This window comes from Pogoniulus pusillus, chromosome 12, assembly GCF_015220805.1.
Source record: "Pogoniulus pusillus isolate bPogPus1 chromosome 12, bPogPus1.pri, whole genome shotgun sequence".
Taxonomy (NCBI): domain Eukaryota; kingdom Metazoa; phylum Chordata; class Aves; order Piciformes; family Lybiidae; genus Pogoniulus; species Pogoniulus pusillus.
This window is the reverse complement of record NC_087275.1, coordinates 20,849,443-20,873,856: the sequence shown is the minus strand read 5'-3', so window position 1 is coordinate 20,873,856 and position 24,414 is coordinate 20,849,443. Positions and strand designations below refer to the sequence as shown.

Sequence of the window (24,414 nt, the reverse complement as noted above, 5' to 3'; positions counted from 1 at the left end):
TGGAGGTGCCCCCACTCACTGCAGGGAGGTTACACAAGATGACCTTCAAGGGTCACTTTCAACCTGATGTGTTCTATTCTATGATGATTGGAAAAACTGCTTTGTTGTAAAATTGCACTTTCCAAGAATCTGTCACATAGAAGTGATTCTGCAAAAGCTGATCTCTCAGAAATCATGGTTAAAGCCTGGTGCAGTCTAAGGCACGGCTTAGGCCCGTGCCTCAAAGGCAGCAAAAGACAGTATTCACCAAAGAGCTTGGTGACCCTTCCTTTAGCTGGTTTAACCTTCCTGAACCTCCTTATTTCATTATACACTGTGCAATGTGGCACAAAAAGTTACTTGGAAGGATTATCCTGTCTTATTGAACCCTTCAACAGTTCATCAGCAGGCAACACAGCACCAGATGATGTTTCTCCACTGTTTGCTATGTTGCAGCATCTGGCATTTCTTGATTTTCCTCTTTTGTCTACTGGGGAAAAAAAACCTTCTTTATCCAGTCTACACTAGCAATTCCTTTAGTAATCTGTTTTAGGAAGCACTTGCAGTACCTGGCAGCTCCTCAGGTTAATTTCCTGTAAGTCTCCCAGAGGGGAAAACACATTGCCTTCTCCGGCTCCCCACTGGGTGTGAAGGCTCAGCCTCCACAAGCGTTTTTCTTCCCAGTGCTAGCATTAGGTCCCTGACACAGGCCCAGAAATGCAGTACCACAGACAAGCCTGTGTTCTGACTTTGCTCAGAACACTTTGCACCACCTCCTGAGACAAGACTTTCTCTTTATCAGGAGTGAGCAGGACCTGGATCATTGCCTTGCCCCGTGCCTTGGTGCTGAGTGCTGCCAGATGCCTATGTAGAGACTCGGTTACTCTCTCTTCTGTTGCAACCTCTCTGCTTATTTTCAGGGTCCCTTCTCTCTCTTCTTTCCATTTTCCATCTCTTCCCTTAATTTCTCATGCCACTCCCTTCTTCTCAATCCAGTTATTTGTTCCTAGGCCCCCATTTCAAGTATCAGGGTGGAGCCAAGAGTGCCTGAGTGCCTTGCAGTCTTGCCCTCAGCACTGCTGTATACCACAAGAAGTGTGCAATACAGACCCTAACTAGCTGCTAATGACACACAGAGTCAGCATGCAGGACCCCTGGTATAGATCTTCTGGGAAAGCCCAGCTATAAAAGCTGTGTTGTCATAAGGTTATGGAAGAAATTAGCAGGCCCAACTGGAACTTTCAAGAGCTGATGAAAAAAAATAGATGAACTGTGTCTGGAGTCACCCACTAGATCATTCAGACGGATGGCAGCCAAGAAGTGGAAAAGTCAATTCCCTCTGCTGAACAAGGTTGGCTCATGCCCTTGGCAGAACAGCCTGAAGTGGGGCCACAGCCCATGCTCCTGAACAGGAGGGAAGCAATACACAGCTTGACTTGGAGAAAACTGCCTGGCATTTTATGTGGTGTGGGAAAGTGAAGTTACTTCAGATGCCTGTTTTGGAAGACTGCCACCTGAGCAGCTCAGAGCTGTTCAGTGACTCACTGTAAATCACTTTATTTCCATCTTTCTGACAGGCAGACCTCAGACACCCTAAAGTCTCCGCGACCCAAAGATTAATGAAGGGCTGTCAACACCAGTGTCAGCCTGGCGTAAGGTATTCCACAAGTCGCTGAGATGTGAAGCATGGGGGATGGTGGCATCCATGCACTTTTATGTGGCCTATTAGATGTCCTGGTGTACCCCACCCTTCTGCTGATGGGGGAAGCAAAGGACAGGAGGAAAACAAAGGCTTGGGCCATTATGTCCCCTCCCAAAGTGATAAACAGGTACCCACAGGTGTTTGGGTACTTGCTGGTGTCTTGCCCAAATAAGGGTGAGCAAGCCCTGGTTCCACCTAATACGGTCAGCTTTGCAAATGCCATTCTGATTGGTGAATCTCTGTGGCCAAAGGAGCCATTACACTCAGGCAAAGAATATAAATTGAGCTAAATTGCAAGCAGTTGTGCTGCCCCTGCTTCACTGTGTGCTGCCTCTGCCTTCCTGTTCTTCGACAACATGTTCTGCTCTGCCTCATGCTTCAGACGAGTTTAGCCCTGATATTTTGCGCTTGAACTATCTGGAAACTTAAATGCCTCAAGTTTCCCAGGAGAAGGCATTTAAGTGCCTCATGGCATGGCAAGAAGTGCCAGCGACGTGGTGCTCTCTGCACATCTGCAAGAGATCCTGCCTGCACCTCTGCAAGCCTCCACGCCAAGAGGAATCAGGATCAGATCAGAGACTGTCTGCCTCTTTCCCAGCACCCTGGGAAGATCTAGAAGCCTCTCAGCAGCTGAGCAATTCCAACACTGCCACAAAGGAGCCAGGGATTATCTTGAAATTTCTACTCGACCGCAGTGAGTATCACGAACCTTCTCTAGGGCTTTGGGCTGCCTTTTATTTGTGCGTGGGGCAAAGCCATCTTGTGGCTAAATTTTCCAATGTTCTGATTCTCCTAAATGAATTAATTGTCCATAAGCATCCTTGTAAAGATTTTCCTGACCGAATTTAGGCCCAAATCTAACTAATTTGTATATAGTTGTGGGTGAGGCTTCCTGGAAATAAACAACTAACAATTGTATAATTCCTGCCTTGTTAATTGCCCCAACTAAATCACTGGACTAAAGACCTGACAGGGGCAGAGCAGGAGGCAATCATTGCTGCATCTGTGACGCATCCCTGAGAGCCTGCCCACCTGCACGCTGCCCCTCGCCCCCTGCTTACAACACTGAGCCACCGCCTTATCAGCAGGAATGGCTGTGAAACCTCTCACTACTCAGGGTTGCTTATCAGCAAGCTAGGTGCAATGACAGTTCAGACCCTGGGTGGGGCCTTTGTACCTTGGCTGCATCATCACACCTACGGCTCACAAAAATCAGAGGTAGCCATGGGAATTAATTCCCGGGCCAGGGGATCAGCACAGTTCTTTGCAGTACATATTTTGACATTATTTTTAAGGTACAGTCCTTCATAGATAGTTAGATAATATCTTAAATTAGATAGATTAGATCAAATTGGGTATCTCAGATTAGATAGTATCTCAAACAACAACCCCGAGGAAAAGGACTTGGGGGTCTCGGTTGATGAAAAGCTCAACATGAGCTGGCAGTGTGTGCATGCAGCCCAGACAGCAACCATGTACTGAGCTGAATCAAGAGAAGCGTAGCCAGCAGGGCAAGGGAGGAGATTCTTCCCCTTTACTCTGCTCTCATCAGACACCACCTGGAGTACTGTGTGCGGTTCTGGAGCCCCCAATACAAGAAGGACATGGAACTGTTAGAGTGAGTGCAGAGGAGGGCCACGAAGATGATCAGAGGGCTGGAGCAGCTCTGCTAAGAGGAGTTTGGGCTCTTCAGCTTGGAGAAGTGAAGGCTTTGAGGAGACCTTATAGTAGCCTTCCAGGTTCAAGCCTTCCCCTCAGAGTTCCTGCACAGAGAAAGACCCAATGTTGCCATGTCTACAGCATGTATTTACCGTCAACATCGAGAGCAGCTCAGAGACCATCACTGGGGACAACTCTCCTTGCTGTCCTTGAGGACTCAACATGACAGCTGCTGGCATTTAAAGAGAAGTTTTGTCCAGAGGGGCATTACTTTCTCTTCTTACTCCCATGTAGATGAGGCAAAGTGTCCCTCCTAGTTTTTCTTTCACCTCTTCCTCCTTTCTTCCTTCTTTTTCCTTCTTCTTTGAATGAATTTCACTGAAATCACCCAGATATATTTTTTTTAATCCTCACCCTCTTCACTACCTAGACACTGGACGTGAAGGTTTGCCCCTTCCTTAGATCTCTTCTTCTGACCAAGTGTTTGACCAAAATGTATTATTGCTTCTTTGGCACTGTTCAGAAACATCATGTAGGCAGCAAACAAACTTTTGTCCAAGAAACTGAGAAGAACAAGAACATAGAGAAATTGAGTAAACACAGAGAAATAAAACAAAAGCCCAGCAGCCTTCCAGTGAAAGGAGCACAATGTCGTGCCCAGCTCTGCTTTCAAGCCCCACATCTCTCCCTTGCACTATTATTCTTACTGTTTATTTCTTTCTCTTGCTGCTCTTTCATCACCTTCTCTTCTTGCCAGTACTCTGCTCCCCACTACCTGCCCCAGTGTCTTCATCTGCTGTGGCTGAGGGAGCTTCACACTCTTCCCTCTGCCCGATTTCATCCAAGAAGCACAGTCTCCCTGTCTTTGGCCATCCTGCTCTCCTGCCACTAGTGCAGCCAGCTGCCTGCCATCCCTCTGCCCAGGAGAACAGTGGCCCAAAGCAGCAGAAAGGCCACCCAGCCAGAGTCTCTTACTGACAAGACAGGATTCCTGCAGAGACGCCAAGCCCTGCTTGCTTTGGAGCATGTGAGTGCTTGAGCTTCACGCTTGCCAGGGAGACAGCCAAAGGCAATACACCACTTTGTTTCTCTTAATAAAGTGGTGCTTTTGGTGTATTTATCTTCTACACATCCTTCTCCCCGCCTCCAACCTGATCACACCAGCTTCCCAGAACCATGCCTGTTGCTGAAGAGCTGCTGTTCAGAGATACATCTGGTTTGTGTTCATATCTATGTGCAGAGATGCATTCAAGCCTCTCTACACCTTTAAGCAATGACATGCATTATGAACATGCCCCCACCCACGAACACACCCACCCCTGAGATGAGTAGTGCCCACCATCAATTGCTGGCATGCTACAGCATCAAACTGCAACATGCAAAATGTCACCATTGCTGTTTCCACATTGCTGAATGTTATTTGTAGGAACTTTCATGGAGCTTTCCATGAAGATATCCAAGCCCCCCACTAACCAAGAGCAGCTGCGCGCTCTTCTTGTGCCTTCAGAGTCCCACTTCTCCCCAGTGTTGTCACTGCTGCTCTCTGGGTACATCTGCTGTGTGGGCTTTTTTTATTCTGGTCACTTGAGAGCCTGTCAGCATCAACAACTACCTCTGCCTCACATTCTGAAGGTGAGGAGGTTTAAGCTTGGACGAGTTCTCCCAAGACACAAAATCCACCACTTTGTGAAAGTGTCCTGCCCTTGGCATCCCAGCCCTGGCTCTGACAGACAATGCATCCCCTCAGGGAGCGTTAGCTGCCACAGACAGCCTTCAAACCTGTGCAGACAGGACCCAGCAAAGACTGCATGCTCCAAAACGATCCAGGATCTGATTCTGGGTGAATCAAACTGTAATTCACACACAAAAAGTAATAGCTTGGACAAACTTGATTGAAAATAGACTCGTGCCACAGAATACTAAACTTACTGGAAACTCCTGCAGCCTCCAAGTGCTTACTAAATGTGAGTTTGGGTATGAAAAATAAGAGTAGTGAGACAGTTTACCATGGAGTTAGTTGTTCTGACAGAACACATTTAGGTGGGCAATTTTAACTGTGCTTGAAAAACAGAGGCAGTAGAAGGCAGTTCCATACGGGAACACAAGGGACACACAAGGTGAACACACCAGAGCTGCTAATCATCCATTTTGACTACTTTTGTGAGGATAGAAGAAACTGTGTGTAGGAACCACTCTGCACTTAGCAATAACATTTGCTTTCTGGTGACACACAGAAATGGCATTTAGATGCTGCTTTGACAGATGAGTTATTTTATTAGAGGACTGCAAGCAAGCAAACACAGGGGCTTTGTTTTCCCTGCTACCGTATGACTCACATTGTCTGTAACCTTTCTACCAAGAGGTCTCATTTCAAATGACAGTGAAAATTGTTCCTAGATGTTAGTTCTACTGCAGATGTTCAGGGGATTTCATCCATTCACCACTTCTGGGTGCATTTCAGGAGAGGAATTTCACCCTCCACAAAAAACCTGTTTCCCTGAGATCTGGGGTTAGTCTGGAGTCTCATGATTTGCCTGAGAGCAAAGCATATAGAAAGAAAGTTATTCTGTCTAATGTAGCTCTAACGCAGGTCTGTCCTCAAACACACGTTCTCAGGCTCCTCTGCCCGCACCCTGCATTTGTCAGGCAGCCCAGTTCTGCCTTTTTGGGCAGTTCTATTTTGAGAATTGCTGCTGCAAAAATCAGAGCAAGAAAACCAGAAGGTTTCTCTCTGTTCCTTGTGACTTTCAGCAGCCACACCATTTTGCAAGCAGACACGCAGACCAGCTGTGCCATTGGGCTCTCCTCAGTGCCCTGTAAATGAGCAAACTTTCTTACTTCCAAAGCCAATCCCTACCAGAGGGAACTGGTACAGGTGATTCTGCTCTGGCAGGGGGATTGCACTAGATGATCTTTCAAGATCCCTTCCAGCCCCTGACATTCTGTGATTCTGCAATAGCCATCAGGAAAGTAAAAAGTAAAGAACTAACGCCGAGCCGAGTGCACACACTCGTGGGGTGACAGTCACCCAGCACAGGTGAGCTTGCAGCCCATTTCAGCTCCTTCTGTTTTGGAGAGAGAAGATGCTTTGGATACATTCTGTGACCTCTGCTGTTCTTCATTAATGTGTTTTCCTCCTTTCGTGTAACTGGAAAGCTGTAGCCAGAAGAAAAGGGGAGGAAGTTTTATAAAGGCTTTTAATGGCTAAATCCTTGTTACATTTATTGGCATAAACCCAAAACTGCAGACTCTGCCACAGAACAATGCAACATTCAGTTGTTTACTACCAGACAATCAGTGCAATTTAAGAATAGTTTCAGGGCCTGTTTTCCTAATTAGCTGAAGTCTCATGTGGCCAGTGGTGAAATTGGGTAAACTCAGACTCAAAAATAGTACCTGCCCTTTGCAGCAGAAATAATATCACTGTTTTGGCAGAAGATGCAGAAGAAACCCATTCCCTCCAAAAGTTTTGCCTTTGCATCACTCAGCTATAAGTGGCCTCCTATAAAAATTACCTATCACAAACTGACAAAACAAAACAGAATGTGAGAACCGCAGGTACTGATCTTCACTGCTTCTTTTGAGCTAGGCTCCCTGGACAGCAAAACCCAGCTGCATTGGTTTAAGCTGTCTGGCCCCACTGGAAGTCACCAGGGACAAGGCTATCCTGCTCTCAGTACCCATACCCCTGCAGTGGCACAGTGCAGACTTTGGGGGTTGGTCTTGATAATTGTGGAGAGAGAGTTGAAATAACAACAAAAGACCCAGACAGACCCCCTTATCTATGTGTATGTCAATCACAATGGGCCTCTGCTAAGGGCCTTGTCTGTAAATCAGTGGGGAGGCTGGCTGAAGACAGCAGGTACTGAACACAGCCTGAACTTCTGAACTCAATGGGCTACTGAATATTAACTTCTCCACTCAGAAGTGAAAAACCTAATTTAAATGAAAAGGAGGTACATGTAGTAGGCGTTGCAGGGAGAATGTGAATCCTGAGTACCTCAGCCAGTGGGGAAAGGGATAGGGAATTTTATGTCTGGGAATTTAGGATAAAAGGGAACCTGTGCCTTCCAGCAACTGAAGAGACCCCACAGGGATCTGTCCCTTGGACTCTCCCTTTATTCAAATGCAGTTTTACAGGACTCCTCTCTCTCCATGTGGGCAAACTTCTAGACCAGACTGATTTCTCTTAAAGTCTCTTCTCTCAAGCAACCAGTGACAGAATGAGGGGACACAGCCTGAAGCTGCTCCAGGGCAGATTTAAGTTGGATGTCAGGAAAAAGTTCCTCACAGAAAGAATGATTGGCATTGGAATAGGCTGCCCGGGGAGGTGGTGGAGTGAGTCTCCATCCCTGGAAGTGTTCAAAAAGAAACTGGACGTGGCTCTTGGTGCCATGATTTAGTTGATTAGATAATGCTGGGTGCTAGGTTGGACTTGATGATCTCAAAGGTCTTTTCCAACGTGATTGATTCTGACCTCATGCTCACTGCATGACAGGAAGGGGTTGTTGGGGGCTTACATCACTCAAAGGAGCTAGCTCAAGGCCTCACCTTTATTTAGAGGCTAATCTCTCTTAACTACTGGGGAAGTTTCTAACTGTAGGAAATAAAGGTTGGTCTCTTCTCCCAGGCACCCAGGGACAGAACAAGAGGACACAGCCTCAAACTGCTCTGTGAGAAATATATAGAATCATATGTTTGATCCAATCAATTCGTGGCAAGGAGTCACAGACAAGGAGGAAGGGGGGTTTGAATGAAACTGCATCCCTGCTTGCACCACCATCGCAATAAGCTTAAGATAAGAGTAATTAGATTGACGAAGGAGGGAGGCATGTGGAAGAGAGTCTTTTGCGTATTTAAATGGAAATGCATTCCTTCTGGTGCCACCTTTCCTGTATGAGCAAATAGAAGAACCAGGACTTTGAAGTTCATGAGGAAGACACTTAAGCAAGACCCCTTACTTCATCAAAGATTACCAGAGGGACCACCGGATAAAAGGAGACCTGTGTGGAAGAGACATCTCACGTTCCTAAAAACTGATAAAGAAAACCCAACTTTTTCTTAGAACTTAGTAAATATGTAATAGAATAGGGTATAAAAAGAGAAAACTGAAGGCAAAGGGGGTGCGCTGGGGTAGATCAGAGTCTCCCCTCACACCCAGGCCTGATTGCTTGATTCCTGCAACTCCATTAAAGCCTTAACTTGCATGAACGCCAGTTTATGCCTGGTATTTATGACAGCTCCAAGGCAGGTTTAGGCTGGGTGTTAGAAAGAAGTTCTTCACAGAGAGTGGCATTGGAATGGGCTGCCCGGGGAGGTGGTGGAGTCGCCGTCCCTGGAGGTGTTTAAAAGGAGACTTGGATGAGGAACTTAGGGCCATGGTTTAGTTAATTAGAAGATGTTAGGTGATAGGCTGGACTCGATGATCTCGAAGATCTTTTCCAACCTGGTTAATTCTGTGTGTAAAAGAGTAAGGTTCCCTGCTTCACTGGTTTCTGTGTTTTTCTGCCCTGGCTTCCAGGCAGAGATGCCTCCCTTTTGCCTGGCTTCACGGGCAGGGGCGGTCCACATTTTGCCTGCTCCCCTGCTGCTGCCCACTCCCGTATTTCGCTTTTCCTTTGTGTAATCTGATGTCCCTGCAGCGGAGCAGCAAGTTCTTCTTAGGTCAGCCAACACCTCTGCCTCCTGGGTCCTTTTGCTTCTTGCTCAGCCGAAGGGGAGGGAGGGTATGATAGTTTAAGGCTTATCTTAGTTTTTTTGTGTGCCTAACTGTAAACAAGCAATAGACTTTCCAGAAACGTTGAATAGAAAATAGAGAAAAAAAGTAATTTAAATTGGCTATTGGATGCAAAAAGCAGAACAAATACAAACCTATATGATTCCATTCGACTGCTGATGGGGATAACATTCAGTAGCATACGTAATCCACTCTCTCTTCTTTGCTCCTCTGCTTTGCAAATCCTGCTTTGCATAGGGAGCCCTTATTTCTGACCCTCTGGGAGGTAAGGGGAGGGGGAAAGAAGAAAGTGGGGAAAGGAGGCAGTTGGAAGACTCTCTGGGTTTGTGCAGAAAGGCGATTGTGCTCCTTAAGAGGGTCCTTGTGTTACCCCAACTTTGTAAGTATCTGTAAATTGGTTTTGTACATATACACTGTCTTTAGAATTTAGCTTGCTGTAAATACATAGCTTCGTTTTGCTTCCAAGCCTTCTGAGCTAGTCTGGTGATTTTATTTTGGAAGAGGAAAGGAGAAACCCCTCTGTTGTGAGCAGATTGCTGGGACTCAAGTTGCCAGACAAGTTCAAAGCAGCAGAGTCTGTATTTGGTGCTCAATGTGAGGCCTGAGCCTGGAGTTGAGAGAATAAGAAAATCCAGTTCTGCTGGGCTAAGTTTTTTCACCCTGTATTTGCTTTAGTGTGCTTCCCTCCCTGTTAAGGCATTCCCTTTTCTGGCTGTGTTGCCTTTTGTGGTTACACTACATATACTGTCATGCATTTGGTGCCTTTGTTTTCCCCTATGGTATCCTCTGTGGTGCCCTTTGTCACCTGGGGGCAATGCCTTAAGGCCTGCACTTTTCCTGGAAAGGACATCCAAAATCCAGGCCAGCTCAGGTTTTCTACCAGCTGCTCATTCAACCCTGTGTCCAACCTGCCCTCCTGCGAGTGAAGGAGCAAAATGATGCCAAAACTGAGCACTATCTGGATGCAAGTCTCATGACAGCTCCACAGGGTCCTGCAGAGCCCCTCAGTGACTGCAGCACTGAGTTAGGACCAACTCTCACAGGAACCAATTAGTTCCTGAAGGGGTGAGGGGGTAAGAGAAAACAATTACAGATGTGAGAACAAAAGTTCACTTCAAGTGAACCCTCAGGCAACTTAAAAATCAGATGATTGTTCAGGTCAAAGCATCCCTTTATCTTGCAGGTTATGTAGTCCTAGATGGAAGAGGAGAAAGGACCCAGCAGCTGAGTAGTTCCACAACCAGCCACAGCAGCAGTTTTCTGTCAGTCCCTATAGAGGTTCTCCCCAGGCTAAGCCTGGCACTTGCCAGAGACACACAGGGAGAGAAGCCCTCTTGCTTCCACCTGCAAATGCTGCTCAGTGTACAGAATCTTTGGGGTGAGGTAGCTCTTTCCCTTTCCTTTTTTAATCCCAGCACCAGATTTTCACCTCTTTTCACAGTTTTCCAGTTAAGTCTTTCAAACTTCGCCCTTTTTGCATTTTTACCCTTACCCCATCCCCCTTTCCCATTTCTTTAGCCCCTCCAATTACACTCTCCACTGAACTGTGTTAGCACTTGATGCAAAATTGAACATCTTTGTCCTTTCACTTCCCTTTTTTAATCCATAGCATTTTTTCCATACAAAAAGGCCATTGCCCTGGTTTAGATGAAATGTGTCCAAGCTCTTGAATGACTTTTCCTGCTGACTTATGCTATGGGCTCTTGACTTCCCTTTTTTTCCAAATCTCACTAACATGCAGATAAAACTTCAGGGGAGGAAAAAGATGACAACAGCAATGACAACAATTGACACTCATTTCTCTTTATTTAAATCTGGAGAGTTAACAGCCACAATCAAGAATATTCCATGGGTGTGTGCAAGTACCCTTGTATGGAGTGTATGGCATGGAATACATTTACCAACTCCACAAGCAGAAATCTTAGGAAGCTGTGGCATAAAACACTCATAAAAAGCGTTCTTAATTGCCTTCCATTTCTGAATGGCTGGAAAAGCCTGGAGTGAAGACTGCAATCAATCCCTAGGAAGGAAATATCCTATCAGTCCTAAGTGAGAGACAGCACCTGGGGCATCAGCTTTTTTGACAGCATTCCAATGTTTAGACTTAAGTGGTAGTACACCTGCAATCAGCTTAGTGCCCTCCTCTGTCTGAAACAAACAAATGTGCCAAAGGGAGCACTGTGCAAATGTGGCTGAATATATCAGCTGCTTTTGTAAGAGAAGGGAGAGAAACCCTACCCACCAGTAACATTATGAGGCGAAGAAAACATCCTCAGAATCCTCCAAGTACAGCATCAAGAGAAACCTTCAACTCATTTTTGATGCTCAATCTCCTGCTGCAGCAGATGAGCAGGTTCCCTGAGATATGCCTAAGGAAAGTCTGGCTCCTGCATTCACAATTTACAGACAGGAAAGCTTCAATGCAGCAGAAGGATAACCAGCATGCTACATCAAGAGTGAAATACAGAGGAAGAAATAAACCCCAAGCATCAGGTGGTGTTAACTAATTCTCCTCTTATTTCAAACAGGAAAATAACCAAAAGAAAGGAGACAAAGGGAACAAGAGTGGCAATCAGGTTTATTGGGCTCAGGCAGTGAGACACATAACACAACGTTAAGGCCACTCGACATGAGGCTAAAGCATACCAGCAGCTAAATCTTTCCCTTTCCTCTCTCCAGCTGTAAGGATGACAGATTCTTAACTAAGCATGGCAGAAAATGGGGTTCAAGATTACTCAAGTCCCCGAGCATGCAGATGGCACACCTGCCAGCCAACTATCTACAGTCCCTCCGTGAACATGGCAGGCTGTGAGAGGAGAGCAGGAAGAAGAGTCTGTACCCTTGCATGAGTAGTTTAGCAGAGAGCAAAACAAAATCAAAACAAACTTGCTGCAAGGTGAAAGTGACATAGTTCAGAACATCATACCAGATAAACCCTGAAGTTGGGACAAATAATGAAATAATCTAATCTAACCTCCTTTATAATATGCAGGCCATAAAATTTCACTCAGGCCAGAGGACATCACTCTTATCAATTCCAGGCCTCATCATTTGATGGGATTGTAAACAATCTTCCTCATATTAACTCCTTAAGAAGAGCAGTTGCCTGCAACAGCTCCAAACAGCCTCTGATTGAATTTACCCTCTTACATATACCTAATCTTCAGCAACACTTCTCATATAAACAACCCCACACTTCAGCCACTGGAGAGACCTATCAACAGCAACCAACTTCTCAAGAACAGGTACGATGAAGTCAGCCAGTCTGAGGCAGTGTGACTGGCACAAGCACACGTGGAGGGCTGCTATTGTTATTCTAAGGATATTATGCCACGGACACATGCAATACCCTCCCAGAGTGGATGACAGAATCCCTTCTGCAATTTCCTACCTGGCAAAACATATACAAGCGAGTCTTGTCTGTGTACAGAGCACATTACCAGTTCAACCAAGAGGCAAAAGAAGTCTCAAAGTCACCTCTGGACATGACACCACCTTCTTTGCTACCTGTTCATCTTTTCCCTACCCTATCAACCCTTCCTACACGCAACACAGACGTATCTTTACTGTAGCACACCCAGCAACTGCTGAGGTTCTCACATCCTGCTGGAGAACCACATCCTGCTGCCAAGGTTCTCACATCCTGCTGAAGGCTCCTGCTCTGAATCAGCCAGAATAGAAGTATGAACTTGAATCTCCCTTCTGTGTGATGCCCTGGCTATTATTTGCCTATAGCTGGGAGGCACTTTGGATACATTTTAATGAGAAATTCTGTCCAAGACACTTAAACATCTTTTTCTAACCTGGAATTGTTTTCCTTTCTGCACTGTTTTACCTCAGCACATCTGACATTTCAGCCATTGTGTCTCTGATAGAGACACAAAAATCTCATCAAATATCCTAACAGAGCCAAAAGAGTTTTCAAGATGATTAGAAGCAGAGAGAAAAGATGCAGCTTTCCAGTCTCAGTTCCATATAAAACTGAAAAGCAGACAAATCAAACCACAAAAAAGCCACCTTAAAGCTGTGCTGTAGGGGCTGGCCTCAGTTCCTGACTCAGGAGAGTGTCCTTCTTCCTCATTAGACCAAGTAGGCCAACTGCATCCTGGCCTGTATCAGGAACAGCATGGCCAGCAGGACCAGAGAAGTGATTGTCCTCCCGTACTTTGTCACTGCTGAGGCTGCACCTTGAATACTGCTCCTCACTACAAGAAGGGTATTGAGGTATATCAAAATATGTCCAGAGAAGAGCAATGAGGTTGTTGAGTGGAACACAAGTACCATAAGGAGCAGCTAAGGGACCTGGGGTTGTTCAGCCTGGAGGATGCCAAGGTGAGACATCATCACTGTCTATGACTACCTGAAGGGAGGGTGTAGTGAAGTGTGTGGCCTGGCCTCTTCCCCCAAGTAACAAGTGATAGGATGAGAGGAAGTGGCCTCAAGTTGGACCAGGGGAGGTTTAGATATTAGGAAAGATTTCTTCACCTAAAGGGTCATTTGCCACTAGAACAGGCTGCCCACTGAAGTGGTGGAGTCACCATCCCTGGAGGTGTTTGAAAGACATTTAGACGAGGTGCTTAGGGATATGGTCTAACTGCTGGGTACAGGGAGATGTTAAATTATGGTTGGACTTGATGATCTCAAGGTCTTTTCCAGCCAGCTAGTTATGTGATAAGTAAGCAGAATACAACCCTCTAGGGCAGTTGACTGGAAATACTGACACTGTACCACCTACAAAATTACAAAGTTTACATGTTCAGGTTGAGGAGGGCACCGTTTTCAAACCAAAAGGTTCTGACTTGTTCTCCCAGTGAACCATTTTCACTACCCTCACAAGAGACAGGAGAGCTGTCACAGCAGGGATGTCTATCCTTCCAACCACTAAACAGTGCACTTTGTCACAGAGATGCACGAGGTTAAATGAGCAACATTTCTCATTTCAAAGAGGTTTTATTCAACACGGGATGGCAAACGGATTAAAATTCACAATAACCAGTATTGAAACTGATGCACAAACCCTGCAGCCACCTTTACATCTGGATCTATCTACTGGTCACTCACATTTCTACACACACAATGGTGTCAGTCTTGCTCATTTCCAGAGGAGTGGATATTGACACCCAATATTAACAAAATATGCAGTTTACTTACAACTTGGGGGGGACTTTGGGGTTAAGAAAGGAAAAAAAATATTTTCATCTTTCTCATCTCACAAACCATAGATGGGAGGAACTGAAATGCTGTACATCAGCAAGGAAGGAAAGACACCAGTACACTAGGACTCCTAGAGTTCCTGCCTACAATCAGTGGAAGGAAGGACTCAGCCCAGCACCTCCACCACTCTTCATTTCATATCCAAGTCACTACAGTGCAAAAGCTATTCAAATAAATAAATAAATAAATATTCTCAGCAGCCCCAACAAGTAAACATAACCCCCAAACCACAGTTTAACTATCTTTACAACACGTAACTGTGAAGCATAACTGAAAGCATTTCAGCCTAAGACTTCAGCCCACTGGACACAGACTCTCAAAATCTGATTGCAGCAGAGTTTGAATTTGTCAACAAACACAGCTCCACATACCTTTTTCAGGGCAAGGGACTGGCATCTTCAGCTAAAGAAGCTCCTCCTCCCTCACTACTCATGCAACCAATGAAGCTGTCCCAGCACAGGGTTTTTTGGGTTGTAATACTAGTTTTTAACCCTAACAGAGACCTGATTCCTCCCCTGGTCTGGCCAGCAGTCCCCTAGGGTCAGTGTGGCTGAGCAAGAGGCAGTGCACCACACCACTGGGATGAAAATCCTTTCAAGTAATGGTGCTGCAGAATTCTGTCACACTTAACTAGAGCCTAAAGCCCAAACACAGCACAGATTTATCAATCTGCTTGTTGGTCTCAATAGGTTTACTCAAAATACATGAAGTTAACCATTCATCCAAGTTAGAGTTAAGGCCTACACAGAGCCTTCACTTAACTTTGGTATCTTCTGTAAGTCTTTGTGGGACTGAAGTCTTCCCTGTATCTCTGCTCATTAAACCAGTTAAAGATTAACGCATTCTTACACTGTTCAAGTCAAGCATAAAGCACGTGCTGAATCAAACCAGTGGAAAAAAACCTCATTAAAGACTGAACAATTACAAACCAGCCCTGGAAATGAAGTGTTGTGCCAGCACACGGACTATAACACCAGCAGCTGACTGAGACATTTGTCCACGTTTTGCCAGGCTTAATCAAGTGAACCAAGTTTAAAGACCACTTTGTTGTTTGACAAAACTTAAAGAGCATAGTTCAGAACAAGACATATGCCTAGAGCTTTAATAAATACAGTTAGAAATAGTACACAGTTTATCTAGCTTTGCTGATCTAAGTATAAACACTTCATACAAAAAAACCCAATCTCTTACTTTGTACATCTTGGAAAAAAGATAGAAAAAAAATCAAGAAACATCTGTTTTGCAAGGGAGACAGCTGTACAAAGAAATTATATGTTTTGAAGACATGAAACCATCTATTTGATGAGTAACACTAGTTACTGAAATGCTGTCTTAAACCCTATCACCTAGGTAGTTTTTCTTTTCTGGTCGTTCAGCTCCAAATCTGAAATTCAGAGCCACTTCAAGTTAGCCACTTGAAAGTGATTTCTGGTTTTTAAGGCCCTGGTCTGACAATAACATCCATGTGCACACACCAGTACTGAAGTTAGGAAGTATCCAACAGAGATCACTGGCAGCAGGCACTATAGTGCAGATCATTTGTTCAATCCTGTAGTACTCAAATATGACAGATCAACAGTTCTCTGCCACCCCAAAGGTGGCCATTTCAACCCAGCACAATTATGTGACATTAGCACAATCAGTTTATAATGCCCTGGAAATTCTGACTCATAACCTACATTTGCTGCTTCATATTCCTTTTTTTGCACAGTCCTAACTAAGGACTAACATCCATCCAGAGAGGCTGTGAGAACTGCTAACTGCCACAGTCAATTCCACTTCATTACCTACCAAAAGGCAAGATGTTGTCCTTGGGAAATAGAAGTTGTACTGTAGTTAAGAACTATATTGAGGTTATTATTGTCTCAGCAGCTTCAGAATACTAAAACCAGTGCACCTTAACAACCAGCTGGTATTGCCCTCCATAACATGATGCCCTTGATGTGTGCAAGATGGCAGAAGTGATACATACTTTGCTCACTGACACGGGGGTGTTTCACTGCTAGACCACGAACAATTTCAACTTCCTTCTGCTCTAGTTTTGATTTGTTTCTGGAAAATACACAAGTGGCAGTTTAAGTAAAAACATTCTATCAAAAGAAATAAAAAGGCACTTGGCATTTCTCTTTGGCTCAGTTGAGGCACGCTGCTAAAACCTTCCCACTGTTCCTGTCTCTTCATCTGATGAGTAGTTGCCATCCTGAGGTACTTGTTCATGTGCAAAAATAAGAGCTTCAGGGATGTACCAGTTGCATTTCTCACATTGCTTCCAGCAAGCAAGCAAAGTTCTTCACCGAACAAGATCCCTTAATTATGGATGAATGCATCCCATGAGGTTTGTTTTACAGAGAAATGCTCTGGTCATCAACACAGTCCTCCAGATCTGGTCTTGCAGCTCAGTGTTCCTTAAATCTGGAAAAGAACAGCAACCAGACAGGAAAAGTTGAGGTGTGAGGTGTAACAGCCACGGACTTCCAAATGCAGGCTCAATCACTTGCTGTGTACTTTTCTATTCTCTGTCCATTTTACTTCAAAACTACAGTGAAGGGGCTCAGTTTAGATTTTGCAAGGCTAACTCCATTGATTCAATGGATTACTTCTTCCCCCTTGATCCAAAACATTGTACATTCAGACACCTCCCCCTTTAAGGAGACCTCTTGGAACAAATTACATTTGAAACCATTAATAAACACAAAGAAAGCAGTTGAGTAGCTTCTGATTTCCCACCTGCATGCTCCGTGATGAAACCCAGAAAGATTAGGTATGTAGGGCAAAACAAACCATAACCAAGAGACTGACAGAGATATGTTTTCAGAGCAGATACTTCTCAGTATAAAATGTCCTAAAGGAAAACATCAATTATGTGAAAACACCAAACTGAGATTAGTCTTTTTAAGCAAAACTAAAGCAGACAGAAACGGACATACCTCAACACATTCAATCTACATCGAGGTATTACAGGGCAAAGGCTTAGCAATGTGTTTTTCAACTCTTATTAGAGAGCAACAGCCACAGATAGCACTTACAGGGTGTGATCTGTGTGACACCGAAGCTCCTTCTGAATAAGACGGAGTAAGAACTGCAAAAAAACAGTCAGAGTATCTGTGTTAATATCTATACAGATACATAAGAGGAGGTAAAATTCAGGATAAACTTATCCAAAGAGTTCCTCACTTGAAATGGTATCCTCTAATGCCAAACTCAGTTTAAGTAAATAAATAAAAAGATCAAAGATTTACAAGGGCTTAGTCCACGTTTAGAAGAAAAGTTTTCACAACAAATAGGCAAGAAGAAAATAATTTCATTTTCACAACTCAGGGATCTATTTCTTTCTTAAAAAGCTGATTGCTTTCTGGTTACTTTACCAGTAGGTGTGCAAAGACACCAGCAGAGGGAACCCAAGACCTGAATTAAAAAACACGGCAGATTGAAATTTTGGGAACATGTTGTAGCTGCTGTACCGAAAAACAACTGTGTGTGTGTGAAAAGCTTTAAGCACACAATTAGTCATGACAAGTAGTCAGGCATGGTAATTTATCTGTACAGGGTCAAGACTTAATACATCTTTTAAAGTACACTTGTAAGGTACAGGAAGGAGATTTTACAAATAAAATGTGATGATTCCCATGTTCAATAAAGACAGAACTTCCAAGGTTCCTTACTGTTATAAGTCTCCTTATCCTCAGAGTCTCACTGTTCTAAAAGGAAATTGTTTACAGTATTAAGTGTTTTAAGAAATGAAACCTAACGTTTCAGAGTGTCACTCAGCAATCTGCTTATGGCAGAGGGGTTTCTTCTTTCTGCTCCCTCCCCTCTGGATGGGCAAGGAGGAAAAGGAGACAGAGACGTTGGTTAAGATAAGGATAATTTACTACTCCATTGCAGGGACATCAGATTGCACTAAAGAAAACAGAAAATAGTGGGGAAGTATGCAGCAGCAGAACAGACGAAATGCAAACCGCCTGCACCCTAGAAGCCCAAGGACAGGCAAAAGGGACATGACCCTGCCCATAAGCTGGGGGGGGACCCTCAAACACACAAACCCTAGCGCAGGAAACTTTACAAGCTATAGAATTTATTTCAAGTCCCATAAGGTCCAGCCAACCCCTTCCTATCATGCAGCGAGCATAATGTTAGCAAGGTGCAGAATATATGGTCTAGCTCAAAGTACGACACTGCAGGGGTGTAGGGAGGGGAGGGGAGGGAAAGTAGCCCTGTCTCCCCTCCCTTCTAGTGGGGTCAGTCAGCTTAAATCAGTACCCAAGGGTATGGGAGTGGCAAAGCTTGACAGAACCAAATATCACCTAAGAGGCTAAATCACCATGAGATAACTTATGAGGTAACACTTGACCACAGGTATCCATGTGCTGTACTCAAAGAATGGGAAAAGCAGAACCAACTGGAGTTACGAACCCCAGGATTTGTTACAACAGCACTCAGCCTGCTCCATAGCAGAGCTTTACACCAAGACCTTTTAATTGCTGCTGTAAGGAAACAGGGGACTTTTTAATTTGGTTTTAGCAAGAGAAAAAGAGGAAAAAAACCCACAACAGTCTACTGCAACAATCTTCCAAACCTCACTCTGCAGCATGGCATACCTAATACTGAAAACAGCACAAAAGAGCAATTAGAGCTGCTGATCATCAGTGCTAACATGCTTCAACTACTAACTTACCTAATTTATTTACTTAATTTCCAGATATTTCACATCCTATATGTAGAAAATTTTAACTTTTTATTCATTTCACTTTAATTAATTTACTTCCAAATTATTTTTGGATGTAACTTGAATTTAGATGAAAAAAGCCTCAATTGCAACTCAAAGACTTTGCTTTTCTCATGTCACATTGGGCATTAGCTCGTCTGCAGGAGTAGTGAGCTGAGCACAACACTGTGCAGGTACGGGGCTTTGTCTGGGCACAGCCAGTAGGGAGGAAGGAGTATTTCTTTCACAACCACCTTGCCCTTTCATGAGCATTTCCACCCAGGAGCTCAAAAGGAGAGGGTAAGTAGGTAATACCTACGAGGGTAGGTGATTACCTATGAGGGTAAGTAGGTGACATCTATGAGGTCGGCATAGACAGTGCTCTCTGATGGAGAACAAAGCCAGCACACAGATGCCTGCCAGGGAAACCTGTGGCAAATGCAAAAGCCTAACTTCCAGGCTAGCCTAGAGGTGGGTGCAGGAACACTGACTTCAAAATGCACAGCATGATTTGCCCTGTCTCATCTCATGTCTTCTTTGGTCTTTGAAAGCAAAGCAGAGCAAGTCAGAAGCGAAAAAACCCAAACCAACCATCAAACAAAATCAAGACAAAAAAATCCCAAACAACCCAAACCAAATAAAAACCTAAAAAGCTTTTCAGATCTTTCCATCAATCACACTGAATCTCAACAGGAAAGAAAAGGAAAATGATGTGCTATGTCCCAGGCCACCGAGGGTGTGCTGCACTCCTTTTCCCCGAACTTGTCAGAAGTTAGGATGCCAGTTTTTTGTCTTAGTACAGCAGTTTTAGGGCCCATCTGGAGGATGTGATGTATTAACTTCCAGCAGCTTCATTATCATGGTGATATAGCTACACACCAAATATTTGTTACTGCTTTGCTAAATAGGCTTTAAAAAAATAAAAAAGGGTAATTTTTCTGTGAGTGGAATCTGAGGCATCCTCTTGGTTGCTTAAAATTGTTGTAATCTGCTCAGCCAGCAGTTGACAGATGTGCATTTGCTCAGGAGCTGAAATGTATCAGAACTAATTTGCACTTTTGAAATTCTCATCTGATTTTAACCAAAATGAGCAAATTTACCCTTTAATTGAAGATTTCCTACACAACTGCAACTTTCGTATACGACGAAGCACTGAAAATGCAGAAGGAGGACTTGCATTTTAAGATAGTTTAGCAGAAAGGAAATACACAGCAATTACAAGAGTATTTTCAGACTTACTAGCAAGGCACATGCATCTGCCACCATCAGCATGTAAAACACATTGTTCCAACCAGATGGGGAAATCAGACCAGCTAAGAGAGGTCCCAAAGCTGCACCTAAAACATCATATTGGCATTGTCAGAATGATGCAGTGCAAGATTTACTAGGCTCACAGTTAGTTATTCTGAGCTGGAGTATCATTTTTTCCACCCAGTTTACTCAGCATTATTTTGTGTACTACAAGGTCAAGCAAAGTGCAAAACATTACTAGTACAGCTGCAAGCCAACAGGCAACTTAACACTGGGGGAAGCTGGAGGATGAGAAATGCCTTCCTTCAGCTCAACCTAATGCCTGTTCAGGATTAAGCTGAGTCCTACTCAATCTTCCCTTCCACATGAGTGCAGAGTACATGAATACAATATCCCTCGTGTCAGAAACACCCTAACAACATCTGCTTTGGCTGCTTGTACCCAGTATCAGTCTACAACCTTATTCCTTCTTCCCTCCCTCAAGTGTGGGACTGAAGAGCTTTAAGGCTAAGTTTGACCTACTCCACATTTTCTAAGTCATACTGAGTGCTGTCAAAATGTGAATTGGAGAGAGCCCAGTTTCTCAAAGACCTTTTGTTTTAACCTACCCCAGCTAAGGTAGGCTATGTTACAGCTCTGGCTTACCTACAGATCCTGTTCCATCGATGATCGCTGTCACTGTGGACAAGGCTCTTGCATTCCCTTTCAGGCTTTTATGGGTACCCTACAGTGATGAAGATGGATGAGACCTTACAGATTATCTGGCTTACACCCCTGCATATTAGATGTACATTGTGAAGATGACTTAAATACCCTAGCTAATACCTTTCTGAACAACTCCTTAAAGAAGTCTTCTACCCCTTCAACCTGTCACCTATAGCATTTTACTTTATTTAATTATGTTGTTTAAACCACAGGGGACAAGAAGCTTTCTGCCCTGCTTATTGTATATTTATGCAGATGACACTTCAGCTTTGCATTATGCTGCTTTTCCCATGTCACTCCCCTCACTAATAGAGAAGAGCTCTGCAGAACAACAACAAAAGATCACTGTGACAGGAATACTGGAATTATGGACATATACTGAAATGCTAATCCAGAAAATTCTTGAGTTAAAATAAGTTGTTCAGTACCAATTTTAGAAGTCAGGTCTTCAGAACAAAACAACTGATAAGGAGAGTGACTTAGAAGTCAGAAATCAAATAGTTTAGAGAACTGCTAATAAAAGACCGTTCTTTGTCTTCACTACTCTGAAGAGAATCCAGTCAAGTAATCAGTGATTTATATTTGTTTGTGTCATATATTTGATTGTTGACATACAAAGAAGTTGTTGGGAGTTCAGGGCATTCCAGACAACATCTGGAGAGTTTTGTCCTGCTCCTTTTCCTATATTTAGGGCATTTCTTGTTAGAGGACTTTTGCCTCCTGCTTGGTGCCTTAAGGAACCAATCAATACCTTTGAAATCAACCTTACAAAGCTTACCCTACGAAGGGTATCAGGGTCTATGTTTTTACATAGCATTTGTGATTTGATACACCTGATTCATCTGGAAGTGCTGGCAACCACACTAACCACAAGAAACGGCAGAGGGTAGTAAGGACAAAAGTAAAGCTATGTGCCAGGTATAACTTTCCACACTGATGGAAATTAACTCCCCAGCTCATTCCTCACACAGGTACAACTCCCCTCCTCATTTAATGATGCAAAGTATGAAAGGGAAAAAGCACCTGTACTGGGATCAGGTCTTCCATGCAGACTTCACTTTCAGTTTGGGCTGTCACCTACAAGATTTGGTCTGTCTTGTTCATAGGCAAGAATCATTTAAAAGCTTCTTGCAAGAATGACACTCATTCACACCAATTCAATCTCAATAGCAGAGTTCTGCACTGCCTGTCCAGCTCCTTAGCCTTTTGATTTGGGACAATACAGTCCCTTTGCTGACAGTCTTGGAGAAGTCATAGGTCTTTCTCTGGAGGGCAAAGCAGAAGGAAACCCAAACTCACCAAGTCAGCAGAGACAGCAGTGGTGATCAGTGCGTAAGGGCCATTCACCAGGGCACCACTGATAAGCAGCATCACTATTGCAAGTTGATAAAAAAAGGAAAATGTAAGTTACCTGAAAGACTGTTAACCATATCAGCAGAGCCCATGGTTCTCAAATGCTTCAATACTTCCTTGGCTCTCCTGACCCCATTAGAGAATTGAGAAAAAGCAATACAGATTCCTATCTTCAATGCTTACTGCAGGATGTGAATTCTCAAAAGTAACAGGAAACAGGTCTGAGTCAAAAAAAAGCACTTCCTAGAGCTTTTATTGATCCTGGCAGGTCAGGGAAAGGGGAAAACCTGGCCAAACTGACTCTGAGAGTAAGGCATGCTCACAGAATCCACCCATAAGCCCCTTCTCTGCTTGTTCGGCATCAAGCATCAGAAAGCCTTAAAACTTGTAAGCCTGGGGAGACACTGCTGTTGTATTTCAACTTCTGTTTTGACACAACAGATAGAAAGCAGCAAGTAGTAATCTAGGAAATTTGATTCCATACTTCCTCCTCTCAGGGAAAACGTGAAAGAAAAAAGAGTATCCAAGGATCATAAATGAAAAGTTAACAGAAAGCCAGACAGAGAAAATGATAAAAATACTCACCTACAGTAGCCTCAAGGCCCATTTTGCTGACTGCAGAGAACATGTACAGCTGCAAAGACAAAAAACCCAAGCATGATGAATACCAATATATGGACTAACCCTAGGTTCCTGATTTTCCCCATGTTAACTACAAAATATCTCGGCTGGCATTATGTGAAAGCTAGGTCTGTTTTTTTCAAGACCCTTTTATACCACTGCAAAATGACAGATTCGACACAGGAGAGAGCATGACAAAGGGCATGCTCCTGCTCCTTAGTATGTCCTTGCAGAAGAAAGGGCTGTGCTACAAGACCAGTCAATTTCAAACTCTCAGGCTGCCAGCTCTCACACAGCACAGAATACTGCTCACAAAAGAATCAAAGAAAAGATCTGTACCATGTGCTCAGCTGCCATTTTCCCACCAGCTACAGCACAGAAGTTTTGCCTTTGAGCAGTTAAATTTCTGGCTAAGAAATGAACAGCAAATTTTACAAAGGAGTGATAAATCTTCCATATAATCCTGTAACAAGCAACACATGAAACTTGTTTGCTTGTTTAGTAAAGGCAGCCCGAAGGTCCATGCTCAACTTTTCATGCCAGCTTTTAACTCGGCCTGAGCTCCTTATATCCAAGCTAGAAGATGCTGTCTGCAAAGCTTCCCAAGCAATGCCACAGCTGTAAGAGAGGAGCAAACTCTTACTGTGGGTGCTGCAAGCAGTAACATCATTCCACAGGTTGATGCCCTCTTCTCCAGCCTGTCTGAAATCAGGCCTGCCAAAATTCCACCTGAAACAAGACACAGGCATGCAAGGAAAACATTCAGCATGTTTTACACAGAAGATACAGTTATGAATGAAACCCAACCCCGATTAGAACAACATGACACAACTTTTAATGTAGTTATGCACAGCAGGAGAGTGTGAGATTAACAACATACTTCACACTTTCCAATATTCTTACTAACCAAACTGGGTTTAACTTCATAGGTAACAGAAGCAGACATTTCACTGTTTACTCCAACCAAATATCCAAGATGATATAGGTGGAGAGGAAGAGAGATGGAAGAAATACTTAGAAATCATTGTTCTGCTGCTTTGGAATGCAAAATACCTTTTTGTCAGGTGCCACATGGCCCTGCTGCTGGCACTTTGGAACCCAGCTCTGCCCAGCTATCCACTGGTCTCCTAACTACTCACATCACAGAATACATCTGTTTGGAAGGGACCTCAAAGATCATCCTGTCCAAGCCTTGTCCTCGTACTGAAGGATCAACATTAAACCATGTCCCTTTAGCGCTGGGCCAAGGGTTGGACTGGATGAACTTTGAGGTTTCTTTCAACCAGATGTATTGTGTGATTTGGATAGGTGGTGTGACCCAGATTTATAAGCCAGAGCTGATGAAGCCAAAAGATCCCATAATATACAGCTCTTACAAACTGTACTGGACAATATCACTGGCTCTGTGAGTTGCTCAATTTAAAGACATTTTGCTAACAATCAACGCAGCTTTCAACTTAGCATCTTTACTGCCACTTTCTTCAGTGG

At 43.9% G+C, this 24,414-nt stretch overlaps 1 protein-coding gene and 1 long non-coding RNA gene across 9 annotated transcripts in view; one reads left to right on the top strand and one right to left on the bottom strand.

Annotated features, from left to right (window-relative positions):
• The first annotated feature begins 1,704 nt into the window (after positions 1-1,704).
• Positions 1,705-12,679, top strand: LOC135180219 (uncharacterized). Its single transcript, XR_010304332.1, has 2 exons — positions 1,705-2,375; positions 10,819-12,679. It is a non-coding gene; the product is annotated as an uncharacterized LOC135180219 (long non-coding RNA).
• A 1,328-nt stretch (positions 12,680-14,007) lies between these two features.
• The window catches only part of SLC37A1 (solute carrier family 37 member 1), a 34,642-nt gene continuing 24,235 nt past the window's right edge, over positions 14,008-24,414 (bottom strand). For all 8 annotated transcript variants that reach the window (XM_064152585.1, XM_064152580.1, XM_064152584.1 and 5 more), the window contains 7 exons: positions 23,570-23,655; positions 22,891-22,939; positions 22,252-22,325; positions 20,893-20,971; positions 20,236-20,333; positions 17,318-17,370; positions 14,008-16,703 (listed from right to left, as the gene is read on the bottom strand). In XM_064152585.1, coding sequence (XP_064008655.1) covers positions 16,688-16,703; positions 17,318-17,370; positions 20,236-20,333; positions 20,893-20,971; positions 22,252-22,325; positions 22,891-22,939; positions 23,570-23,655 — 455 coding nt within the window. In that variant the 3' untranslated portion in view covers positions 14,008-16,687. The remainder of the gene's footprint in view (positions 16,704-17,317; positions 17,371-20,235; positions 20,334-20,892; positions 20,972-22,251; positions 22,326-22,890; positions 22,940-23,569; positions 23,656-24,414) is intronic.